General features: G+C 48.1%; 2 protein-coding genes across 2 annotated transcripts; both read left to right on the top strand.

Moving 5' to 3' along the window:
* The first annotated feature begins 290 nt into the window (after positions 1–290).
* LOC135809386 (protein Wnt-5a-like) lies at positions 291–5,004 on the top strand. Its single transcript, XM_065322727.1, has 4 exons — positions 291–775; positions 2,876–3,135; positions 3,332–3,714; positions 4,066–5,004. The coding sequence occupies exons 1-4, from the start codon at positions 699–701 to the stop codon at positions 4,540–4,542; spliced, it is 1,197 nt and encodes a 398-aa protein (XP_065178799.1). The 5' UTR covers positions 291–698; the 3' UTR covers positions 4,543–5,004.
* A 1,136-nt stretch (positions 5,005–6,140) lies between these two features.
* Positions 6,141–12,035, top strand: LOC135809384 (mucin-2-like). The gene is made up of 4 exons (XM_065322725.1): positions 6,141–7,205; positions 8,162–9,112; positions 9,879–10,034; positions 10,920–12,035. Exons 1-4 carry the CDS (start codon positions 7,076–7,078, stop codon positions 11,630–11,632), a joined length of 1,950 nt encoding a protein of 649 aa, XP_065178797.1. The 5' UTR covers positions 6,141–7,075; the 3' UTR covers positions 11,633–12,035.
* The last annotated feature ends 96 nt before the right edge of the window (positions 12,036–12,131 follow it).

Here is a 12,131-nt window from a genome sequence, read left to right as displayed (position 1 = left end):
CCCAGTGGCCTTTGGTACGCTTTTAGGAGCAATTGAGGCACTTCCCCGCTCTCGCAAACAGGTCAGAAGGGTGAATCGAAGGGCTCGAGGCGACAACGCAACACCAGAAGGACATTCACTACACCTCAGTGCCTGTCCACTAATTTCCAGGGGCCAACGTGACACTGGCGGTATGCATCACACGGTACACAGGTAAACACTGTGTCTCTGTCTGCACCTGTAGCTGTAGCTGTGTGGTATCGGAGGAATCGCCATAGACTATGTCATAGGTAGATTCTATACATCGATCAAAACTGTCCGGCCAACCTCACCGGGTCGGTATCGAGTGATGTGATTCCTCACACAGAAGGAGCTAGCGCTGCCTCCAATGCTTAGTGCGAACCCCGTGCGACATTCACACGTCTGAAACCCTATACTGCATTGGCAAGCGCGATTGGAGAAAACTTGGCGGTGTCAGAGAAAAAGAAGCAGTCAGTCTTTGCAATATTTTCAGCTTACACGCCTAGTCCGCGGGTCCGCTCTATCAGTTTCCTCGTCCGTCTTCCAGCAGTCGTGTTTGTGAATTTCGCTGCTTCCCCTTGGAATAATTTGTCTCAAGTTCCACATTTCCGTCACGTCCGTAAAAAAAAGTGCTCTCTGCTCGTTGCAGTTCCCCCAGCCCAAACAGTCGATATCCATAGCAAGACGTCCACGGAGCCATGGCGATCCTAATCGCTCTAGCATTGGTTGCGGTTCAAATTTCGACGAAGGTTCAGCTCACATCCGGAAGCTCGAGGTAAGCCCCACTTTCCATCGCTTGTGTAAATCAAGACACTGTGTAGCTTTGTGGGTTTGATGGAGCAGTTTAGCTGGTCTGTGTAAAGTCATCTTGGATAGTTGAAGGCTTGAAGCCTAAGGAACCCTGATGAGGGTTTCGAGTTGCAGCCTTCCCAGTCCGAAATCGGGAACCCAGTAAACGCTTCGAACGCAAAGAAGGAGGCGTGCTAGCAGCTATCTGCCTACCTGTGTATTATAGTGGTTCCTATCCTGGGCAGGGTGGCTTGTCTGTTGGCTAAGCTGGGCTCTACTATGGATTTTTTCCTTTTTTTTATAAAGTAGCAAAGCTCACGACCACCCAATACTTAGTGGAGGAAAGGGAACAGGCCGAGGAGGACATTTGTCTTTGAAAGGTAGGAGCAAGAAGGTCGCAAAGGAGAAAAGCCAATCTAACCATCTATTTCAAGTTTATTAGGGACTCAAAATAGGTCTACATGATTGAAAGAGGAGATGACACTCTCAGAGTCTGTGTCATATAACCCCCGCCTGGACTGTGACAATGGATGCTGCTTGCCTAGCGACAGTATGGTATTGATAGGGCGGGCTGTGTGTGTTTTAGATACTCATGTTGACATACTTAGGTCAGCTGGTGCTTTTGTCTGACTGGGACACCCCACCACCCAAGAGTGTAAGCAAAGTGTGTCTATCCCGAACAATGAGACACAATAAGAGCCATGTTGTAGTGGCAGAGCACCTTACTGAGCCAAGTTAATTGCATTTACTGAGTTTTCCAGACAACACCCAATCAGAGCGTGGTTTGTGCTCAACACATAGTTGTTCAGGCTAGCAGTGGCCATCCAGACCGCATTGATCATACTGTGTTACCACTGTGTTGAATGACCACTGAGACCATCTTATCTTATAGACTAGTATTGTCAGACACCAAAATTATTGGATCAAACCATAGGTCAACATGTTCGCAATGGCTGTGTGTGCTCCCATTCCTAAACAGAGAGTTGCATGACACTGTACTCTCCACAATCTCCCCATGGTCACCAACATTGGGGATGCTGCAGTGAATATGCGATACGTCCGTGTGCATGTACCTCCTCCAGTACCCCCCCCCCCCCCCCACACACACACACTCCCAAGGCTGCACCTGCATACAATGTAGTAAGGGTCACATGATGGCACATGGTTGCCTCACTGTTGATCAAGTAATTACAGTTTAGTTGCCTTCTGCATTCTGTACTGTACGGGTACTGGTCATGATACGGGGTGCAGGTTGCTAACGACAGAATGCACCGTGCACATGTAGCCTCTCCTGTAGGTCTACCTATCATGGAGTCCATGTGCAATGTACAACGTAACAATCTAACTACATGTACGAGTACAGTGGTGGAAAACCAGTGAGAGAGAGAGAGAGAGAGAGAGAGAGAGAGAGAGAGAGAGAGAGAGAGAGAGAGAGAGAGAGAGAGAGAGAGAGATCAGAAATCTGGGTCCAACAGGCGGGACAATTATCCAGGTTGTAGGGCCATAGGGTTGTGTTGGTTGGCCCCTCTGGGTAGTGTCGTCGCTCTCGAAAGCATGTAGGTAAATCAACCCCTTTCCAGAGTAACAGTGCCAGTGCCTTGTGAAATATTTTACTGGTCTAGAAGGGATTCACCGACATCATGTTGTGGATAACAATCTCAGGACTGTGCCTACAAGTGGATGCATGTTTGTGTGATGGTACGATGAACCCCCATGACATGCTCCAAGTAAAACTCACATGATGGCCTGTGGGAGTGTATCATGCATGGGCTACTTAGCTTGTTGCAGCATGACATTCTTGGACATGACTCTGATACAGTTGTGTCGTACATGCGGATGATGCAGTTGAACAAAGGAAGTACTATCGTATGTAGCTCGTGCATCGTGATGGATACAGACTGATCTAATCACTCTGTTGGCAACTTGCTCAACCTTGTGTTTCCCCATATCGGCTTCGCAGAGAGATAAAGCTCGTCCATGCATGGGAATTGAAAGGTTCAACAGCTAGCCATTCTGCAGCAAGGTCCATTGTGCCATGCATGTTTAACCATGCTGGTGGCTTGTCTGATTGCTTTGTGCCCTTCAGCTTATCATTTCACTCAATGGCTGCCATTCAGATAGTCCAGAGCATGCGCGCACTGAAAACTCTGGGCCCAGAGCAGTGCGAGCATCTGCCTGGGCTGAGTGACCATCAGAAAGCGTGGTGCAGGCAACATCATGTCTTCATGCAGCCAATAGCGCAGGGCACACGCCTTGGACTGGAGGAGTGCAGTCGGCAGTTCCACTATCAGCGATGGAACTGTCCGATGAACAACAGCATGGCCATCCAGAATGCACTCCGTCTGGGTACGTCATGCATAGCTTAATGCATAATTTATTGCATATGCAATGCAGTTCCAATAATTTGTGTGCATGGGTCAATTATTGGCTACAACAATGCTGTATGCGTATCTTACAGGAAGTCATAGTGGTCAGATATCTGATTGAGGTGCGTGACGCACAATGATCCATTGCTTCTTTTCTCTTGTGATAATGTACGCAGATACGGCCGAGGCAGCATTTTTGCAATCCATCCAGTCAGCAGGAATGATGCAAGCAGTTGCTCGTGTTTGCAGTCGAGGCAACGTCACCGAATGGTGTGGCTGCGATGACTCACCGCAATATCGGGCAGGACAGCGGGGTAGCAGCTCCGGGGCAACTTCACTGTCTTCTGCCGACCGACCTGCCCAGGGGGAACCTACTGGTGCTGCTGATGCCACCGCGGGCAAGTTTGTTTGGGGAGGCTGTGGTGACAATGTTGACACTGGATACGCATATGGCAGGCAATTTCTCGGTGATGGTCAAGTTTTCAGCCCGACTACAAGCCAACCAAATGAAGTTGCTTCCCAACTGATGGCACAGCAAAATCATGAAGCAGGCAGACAGGTATGTGCAGCTAATATTCCACCGTGTGTGCATATATAACACATTCTTGAGGAAAGCCGGGGACTTGAGTTGTTTTCTTTGGACTGTGACTTGTCTGATCATAATTTAGGATGTTTGAATGACTTTCAGACTTCATTACTTGGAGACAACCAGTGGCGTTGGCGGTGCTTGTTAATGATTCCATACGTCTCTCTCTCCTTCTCTCTCTCTCTCTCTCTCTCTCTCTCTCACCCACTCACTCACTCACTCACTCACTTGCTCATTCTTTAATTTACTCCCTCATTATAACACTTCCTTTTCCATTGTGCAATTTTATGTCCTTGTTCTGTTCTGGTGTTGCTACTCACCCAGGCTGTGAGGGCATCCATCAGACGGACGTGCAAGTGCATTGGCCTGACGGGTGCATGCACAAGCAAGATCTGCTGGAGGTCTCTACCCACGATACAGATTGTCGGCGAGATTCTGATGGAGAACTACCGCAATGCCCGGCAAGTGAAGGTCAAGGCCAAGAAGAATGCTCTCAGGCTGACTCCATTGGATAGGGATGAAGGTGTCAAGACACGCATTGTCGCAACAGAGCTCTCCTACGTTCGCCAGTCGCCTGACTACTGTCGGCCCAACACTACCCTCTCGATAAGTGGTACGCGTGGAAGACAGTGCCAGGAACTGTCGACAGGTGACGACGGCTGCGAATTGCTCTGCTGCGGACGTGGCTACTACGCCAAGCGCACGGTCACCACAAAGAAGTGCAAGTGCCGCTTCCACTGGTGTTGCCGGGTGGTCTGTGACCAGTGCATATCTGCTGAGGAGACATTCCACTGCAACTAAGCCAGACTTGCAAGTACCACATGTGTGGCGCATTGAATTTGACCTGTATCATTCTGGATGGTTTCATCACCAAACCGAGTGAACTTCCTTGAAGATCAGTGCGTACTACACAGGCTGAAACGTGCAGCTTCTCTGCATATAATCATATCAATATTCTGCACATCCCCGGATATTGGTACCACTGTCAGGTCTTAGGCGATGATCACGATGGTAGTGGCAGTGTATTTGAAGGACCCCGGTATTATTAGAAGACAAAGGAAATTTTTGAGTCACTACAAGGTTGATTTGCACAAACTTGGTGAACTATGTTTAAAACAATCAATAAAGCTCAAACCTAATGCACAGCCCCACACTGTCAACACTTGATTACGTTGATATTTCACTCTATTCTACCAATATTTTCCCCATTTCTTTTTCAATGTTAGCACTGTATAAAGTTCTGGGTTATTGCTAACAACAGAAGCGGTGACTCTCAGCTTCTGCCGGGTACCTAGACTAGCTGCCGGATAACCGAGGGTTATCTTGAATAGCTGATTTACCTGCATTGCAATGGGTTCCCTAAAGTTGTGCTACTCTAGAGCAGTAATTTAAAGAGTGTACATTTATTGGGTATACATGTACAAGTTGTACATCAATACACATTCATAAAATGATTACAAAGTACTGTAATAGTATACTGATCAGCATTCCCATCCGCTTCATTATAACGTGCATTCTACTTGAAGTAGAGATCGAGTAATGTGCATTGTGCAACATTATGTACAACATTGTACAACATCATAATATTATCAATTTACATGCATCTGCACCCGGCGGTGTGATTGCCACGGTGTGGATTGGATGTCGTCTGGAAAGCTCTCGCAAAGGGCTTTTAGGATTTACAGGTATGTGAGCCCGGTGACGGGTCGACCAGCTAATAGCTAGGAGGATATCCCGCAATCAGCTTACTTGCTCCAGAGTCCAGATACATTGGACTACTGTAGTCAAAAACTGCACCTTAGATTGTACCATTGCTTTTGCCCAAGTTTTGGTCAAGCTCCAATAATTGTCCATCAATCGTTTCAGCTCCGCGGTATGGTTTCATTTCTTATCCACTGGAAGTGATGAGTACCAGATTGCTATTTTAAGACTCCCCTTAAGCTGCTCGTGTAACCCCCTAACAGGTGGACCAGCTACACCCCTACTCCCAAGGCCCTGGGCCGACCCTTATCATCCCTCGCCGATGGCAGGAACTGCATGCTAACATCGTCACACGGGGAAACAGCCGATAAGTCGTGTCCGGGACTGCGTCCCCGGCCTATATATTCGACAGGCAGGATGGTTGCGCTCCACTCGTCACGAGACAACTTGTACTTTACGGTGCACCTGAGACAGTTAACTTGTCAGGTCAAGCTACAGTTCAGCTGGAGTCAGCGTGCGAGATATTGGTAAACAAGAGCCTCCTGCAACCACTGGTCAACTCTGCGGTGGGCAATATTGACGTGAGAGCGTCATCCATGGATCCAGCTGAGTGATGTCTTTGACGCAAAGCTTGCCACCACTGCACCAGGATCCAGAGCAGAAGTACCATACAATTTTTATTCTTTGCTATACAATCATGAACATTTCCCGTCTTCCAGCCCGTCAACCAGGATCGCTATCACATCGCGCGACCACGCAGTGTAGCGTGGAATCACCCTGGAGTTACGGCCGCTGCTTTTGGTAGACCAGATAATCTGATGATTGCTGGAATGTAAGAATACATGATTGTATTGACTTCTAGACGCTGAGCCCATCATAGTTACAGACTATGTGACCTGACGCCGACCCTTATTGTTATTCGATGAAGCAGCGCGGGACGTTCACTCTAGCATTTTCGCTACGTAGACCTAGTAAAAGATCTACACTACGTAGTCACAGGAAAGACGGAAATCCCCGCGGAGTTAGTACACAGAACAGCCAGCTCCGGAGCTCCATGGCTCGGCTGCGCCGCTTTACTAGCGTTTAGAGTTTAGTTCAAGATGATGTCGAGACTAAAATAATAATTAGATTTGCATGGAGTAGATTTACGCTCGGTAGACCCACGCTTGGCTCAGCCTACCGAAACGTTCTCAACGTTCTAAATCCAGCTACTGTGGCTTCGAGTAGCATAACCTTCGCCGTTGTGTTTCGGAAGATCAAGTCAAGGTTCCAGTCCGCTGAGAAAGCAGACTAGCTTCCATCGGACACCTCCAATCCATACCACTGAGTCGGTGGCTGGTCAAGGTAGCGGTGGTTTATACCGGCATAGGTAAGGACCTGCACTGTATTCACTGCCAGTGACGGCACCGGAGGACGAATCACCCTAACGGCTAGCCATTCAATGACTTGGTACGGATAGCCTGCCCTCGCCTTGGGCTTGGGCGGCCTCGCCGCGGGGTATCTTCCGCTCAACAGGACCACAGTGCGTTCATGCGTGACTGTGCTGGGTTCGGGGACTGCGAACATCTTCTGCTGGTCGGTAGTGGACGACACTGCAAGTTGGCTCTCGTCCGTTTGTTGATGAAACAAAGTTATGCGCAGTTCAGTATGGCATAACCCAGCTGCAAAGAGATGCCACAAGCCAGGAACAGGAATCGCCAGTTGGGTTAGGGCCCTCGTGTTCGCTGGCGTCTGTATACGGTGCAGCGTTAGTCAAGGACCAGGTACTTGCCACGTACATGTATGGAGAACAATAATCTGACACCGTTCACATTCTAGTACAATGTCATGTATTATAGTTTGACCAAGGAGATGAAAAGTGAAGAAATACGAGAGCAAACTGACCAGCAGAAATTGAACTAGGGCCAGCCTGGGGTGTTGGGTATAAACTATTGCCAAGTGACCTGTGTCATTATGTGATATCAGTGCTCTAATCACTTACTGGGCTACGGTGTTAGACTGTGACAATAGAGAGTTTAAGTTTCACTTTTTTCAATTTCGAACGTGAGGAAAAACTTGTGCGTTGTATCGCTTTTTTCACTGTGACGGCGTGAATTGGACCTCTCTCGCGTTGAAATCTCATGTTGCAAAACGTGAAGCGTAAACTCACTATTGTAAAAATCGCAACAAAATCTGTGCGTTGACTGTATCTGTGGAACAAATACTTTGAAGTAGCAGTGTGACCATCACTGATGATCCCAGTACACGTAGCCTTGATGCCTGGCACCAGCCCTGTCAAAGATAGCCATACTGACACTGTGACTATCCATGCATGCATCAAGCCCTCCTGATCTGATGATTCTCACTCTTATTTGCACTCGCACTAACTTACCACCGCCGGCAATTCTCGCAAACCCATTTCATAGCCACGATTAGTTGATTATTGCGCTATCACAACTGGTTTATGCATGAAGCACAGAGCTGCACTTGAACCTTTTCTTGTTTAATAACATTCTGGTGTAAGACTCAGGTTCGGAAAGGTCCAAGACAAAGAGGAGAAGGAAAGCGCAAGGAAGAAGAGCTCGAGCTATGTCCCACGAGTTTCGTCATCATCCAGTAACTTTCGGCATTATTTGTTGCGCTTTCCTTCCCCTGTTGGACCTTTCCAAACCTGAGCCTTCCAAGTTGGAAGTTGGAAGATGCTAGTGTAAGAGTTTGGATATTTGTTTTTACCATACAGGCCAAATAACATTAGCTCCAGGGTCGTCTACAGCAACCGCACCTGGGACTGTGTCATTAGATGCCAGCGCTGGCGGTGTCGACCCGTCTATCCATGGCACAACAGAGCCACAGATCAGTACAACCTTGGGGAATCTGAGCGGCGAACAGACCCTGGCTACCAGTTTGACTGGGTCACTTTCAGTGGCGCCGTCAATTCCATCCTCATCAAATGCCCTCCTATCTGCAGATACTAGCATTAGTGGTAGTCAGCAGACCACCGGCGCTATACTGGAAACAGTAAGTTCGAGTGCTAGCATTGCCACTACAAGCTCAGTAACAAGCTCAGCGGACGGCACAACGAATCCTGCAACGCCAAGCAATGCTCCCGGTCCAAGCTCGCATCAATCTACCAGAACTATGTCCACGACTCTGAGCCCTAGCCATGTGAGTACAAGTAGTACTCGGGCCATGCCAGCATCTACACGCTCTTCACCAAGCACTGGAGCATCAAGCAGCATGCGTGTTACACATACATCTCCTCCAACACATGGGACAACTGCGGCGCTACCAGGCTCGGTGGAGGCATCCTCTGCACAAACTTCACAAGGACCTGGATTGTCAACATCTGTCGTATCCAGTACACACATGACTCCTACTGCCTTCGCTGAAACTACGACTACTGCAGTGGATGGAACTAGCGTACTATCTTCACCATCTCCATCACAACCAACGCCGTCAATTGCAACACAAGCCACACGATTGACCACAACCGCCATCACGAAGCCCACCACACTGACCGGGACAAGGCTCACGACAGATATGCCCCAGCACACAACATATAGACCAGTGACACAAGCAACATCTTCACTTACTGTAAGCACTCTCCACTTGCAGGTCACGCTTGGCAGTGACACAGGAGTACAAACCGCCCAACCAATTCCTCATCGTACAACACGTCAAAGCTCTACAAGTACGTATAAGTATGATAAATTCAGTGCAAAGCTGTGCTCACAAGTGAAACCATGAGTTTATGCATATCTTTGCTGGCTTTGGGGGCGTCATGCGTATCGAAACGCACCGAAATGAAAATCCTGACATGTTGTATTTTTCAGCGCGTATCAAGTGTGTATTGGCGTACATACCAGTTACTTTCACTGGCGGGATAAAAAAATTAGTACCCAAAGGCATCGCACAACCTAAACTGATACGATTTGAATTGCTGTCTTCTTTTGTGAAAGCCTGAACACGTGTTTGGGCATGAACTGCAAACACGTGTATACCCACACGGTACATGTCAGTTGAACGCATCTCGTGAATTCGAGTTTGGGTTCAAGTAGTGTTCCTCTTGTCAGGAGCTTTCCAGGATGCCCAAGATGATGGCGGTTGTCAAACTGAAAGGAAACCAAAGTTAGGTCCATTTCAAGGTAAAAAAAATTGAGAGTACAGTTCTCTGTATACATTGAGGTCAGTCAGTAAAGGGTTAAGTCGTGCTAAGGCCATCGGATGTCAAGATGGTGCCATATGTTTTGATTGTTCACTAGACGGATTGAGGCCCTGTACCACAACTAAGGTTGCACCGAAGAAAAAAAGAAGAGCTAATGATGGATGAAGTAAACTGCAATTTATACTTTTAAGGAGTAGTAAAATACCGGTATTTTACTACTCATTGATTGTGATAAGGTTCACCTCAGCATGGACATGTTGCATGCTTGTTTCCCATGGTTTGTCCAATGCAGCGACGACTAAAAGCAAAATGTACAGTGATGAGGCGACTCTTATCATACTACTGACTGCGGTTTGTTCGCTGACTGGAGTTGCCGTCCTTCTTCTCTTGGTCTACCTTATCTACAAACAAAATGGCAAGTGGAAACGCCAGAGAACAGCTGGAACAAGTAAGTTAGTTAGGCCCTAGCAATGGCTTGGCTGGCAATGAATATAGTGGCTCTCCTCTGCACTTCCCAACATTGTGTGTACGTAAAAATGTGTGTCTGTTTATGTGTGTAGTCCCTGTGTTGGCTTCATCGCAGCAGAGTAGTCAATCCATATGGCCATGGGGACATGTCAGCCACGAAACTTTCAATTAGCGTTTTGAATGTAACTTCAAGAGTCGCATTAGCTCCCAGGATTGTGTATTTCCACCTGAGCTCAATATATAATTGGGGCTCGGATGGCAAAGCTCATGCGCATTGTGTGGTGGTGATGTGTTCTCCTTGTACACATCCAGGACAGTTTAGCAAGCAGTAAAATATTAATGGGAGGTATGCATCGAAGATGGCCGTCACCTATTTGCGGGGCAAGCTGCCCCATTTTTTGGCAGGTACAATCCATTCTAGTAAATTTAAGAGTATGACCCTACAGAATTCATGACCTTTTACGCAGAGCTGGTATTACAGTGTGTACGGTTATAGTGGACTTGCCCCGCAAAACCTAACGGCGGGAAATGGACGCCTGATCCAGCTCTGCATAGGGTCTTGGTCGAGCGTAATCGAATCTTTGCGTCATAATACCATACACATCTGAGGGGAACCCGGGGAGTCGCGGGGACCCCCGGATCAAAAACAATGGTGCCCTGCCTCGAGACCGGCCTTGCACTGGTGTGGAGTGTACGCATGACATCAGAAAATCCGACTACGCTCGACGAAGACCCTATGCAGAGCTGGATCAGGCGTTGCACACTCTGGGGGTTTATGTACTCTTCGCGTTATCCCTTACTTTCAAAGCCTGTAAATCAGGACATTTATAGTGGTGGTTTGTGTTCTAAATTCTAATGCACACAGGGAGGACACTCGGTGCGGTGAATCAAGGCTTTTTCAATGCAGACATGGCATTGGAAGAAGAGCAGCGAGAGCAACAAGAGCGAGTCCAGGGCTTCAATGAGGAGCAGGTGGCCGATGTGCTGGTGCGACGCGGGCCTCACTTTGATCAGGAGGAGTTTGACTCTGGGAACCCGACCAGTGAATACAGCAGTAGCATAGATAGTGTCTCTGCACCGCTCAACACACTTGGCGATACCCTATGTCCTGAAGGCGTGACAGCCGCGGCAGGAACTGTGCCTGGGACAACACATCGCTGGCGCTCCACAACTAATGACAGCGGATATGACCAAGGTGCAAAGGATGACACCGGCGAAGCTGCAACACTGCGATTCCAAGCCGCACCCAATCAGCCAATTGCAACACAGATGGTCTACACCAATATAGACCCTGAGAGTGATTTTGATGGCGAAGTGGATTCAGCAACACAGGAAGCAAAGCACAGAAGGCCGAAGGAGCCAATCGCTTTTGTGGAAAGCTCTCCCAAACCTGGCACAAATGGCGGCGTAAATGAGTCCAATCAAATGTCAACACAGCACGCCGATTTTCACTGCCGGCCTGTGGTCAATGCAGAGGGTATAGTCGTGCGACATGCTCGTTTCCCATCCAAGACGAGCTCGCAGCTGTCTGCCTCTGACCACGACTCCGACAGGCTGCTTGCCAATTCGTCACATTGACTTGAGTAACCGTCCACATTGACGCTATCGTGCAAGGTACCAATACCATCGTATTGTACCAGAACTTGAGAGGCAGCAGCTCTCCAGCATGTCACGTGTAAGAAGAAGGATCTTCGGACACTGTCGCATGCATACATGTACATGTACAGTCATGTACATCGTGTTCCATCGGTAGCTCTACCTGTGCTTTCAAAATTTGAGGCTCTTGATAAGTAATTACTGACATACAGTCTTGATCAGGGTGCTGGTGACAGTCTAAGTAAGTTTAGCACATCACTAGGAAAATCAGGCATCTATACAGTGAAAAGCTCTCATCTCTTTTTCTTTTAGATATGTATGACTCATATTCACACATGCAAACTCTGAATAACGGACGACTGCACGTTGTGCAGGAGACTCTCCAGACCGTTGTGTTGCCTGAAGAATGTTGCAACATTTGGCAGCACTTGACAGCCCACGCAGAGAAATTGCAGCCCGCCTGGCTATGCTGCGGCTCCTG

This window comes from Sycon ciliatum, chromosome 2 (assembly GCF_964019385.1).
Source record: "Sycon ciliatum chromosome 2, ocSycCili1.1, whole genome shotgun sequence".
Taxonomy (NCBI): Eukaryota; Metazoa; Porifera; class Calcarea; order Leucosolenida; family Sycettidae; genus Sycon; species Sycon ciliatum.
The sequence above is the reverse complement of the archived record's forward strand: the minus strand, read 5'-3'. Positions and strand labels throughout refer to the sequence as shown.

Bases quoted from the DNA above. Each gene is read 5' to 3' on its own strand.
- LOC135809384 (XM_065322725.1), top strand. From the start codon at position 7,076: ATGCGCAGTTCAGTATGGCATAACCCAGCTGCAAAGAGATGCCACAAG. The intron at 9,113-9,878 runs GTACGTATAAGT...TGTCCAATGCAG, and splicing joins AACACGTCAAAGCTCTACAA to CGACGACTAAAAGCAAAATG. The intron at 10,035-10,919 runs GTAAGTTAGTTA...TAATGCACACAG, and splicing joins CCAGAGAACAGCTGGAACAA to GGAGGACACTCGGTGCGGTG.
- LOC135809386 (XM_065322727.1), top strand. From the start codon at position 699: ATGGCGATCCTAATCGCTCTAGCATTGGTTGCGGTTCAAATTTCGACG. The intron at 776-2,875 runs GTAAGCCCCACT...TGTGCCCTTCAG, and splicing joins CTCACATCCGGAAGCTCGAG to CTTATCATTTCACTCAATGG. The intron at 3,136-3,331 runs GTACGTCATGCA...TAATGTACGCAG, and splicing joins CCAGAATGCACTCCGTCTGG to ATACGGCCGAGGCAGCATTT.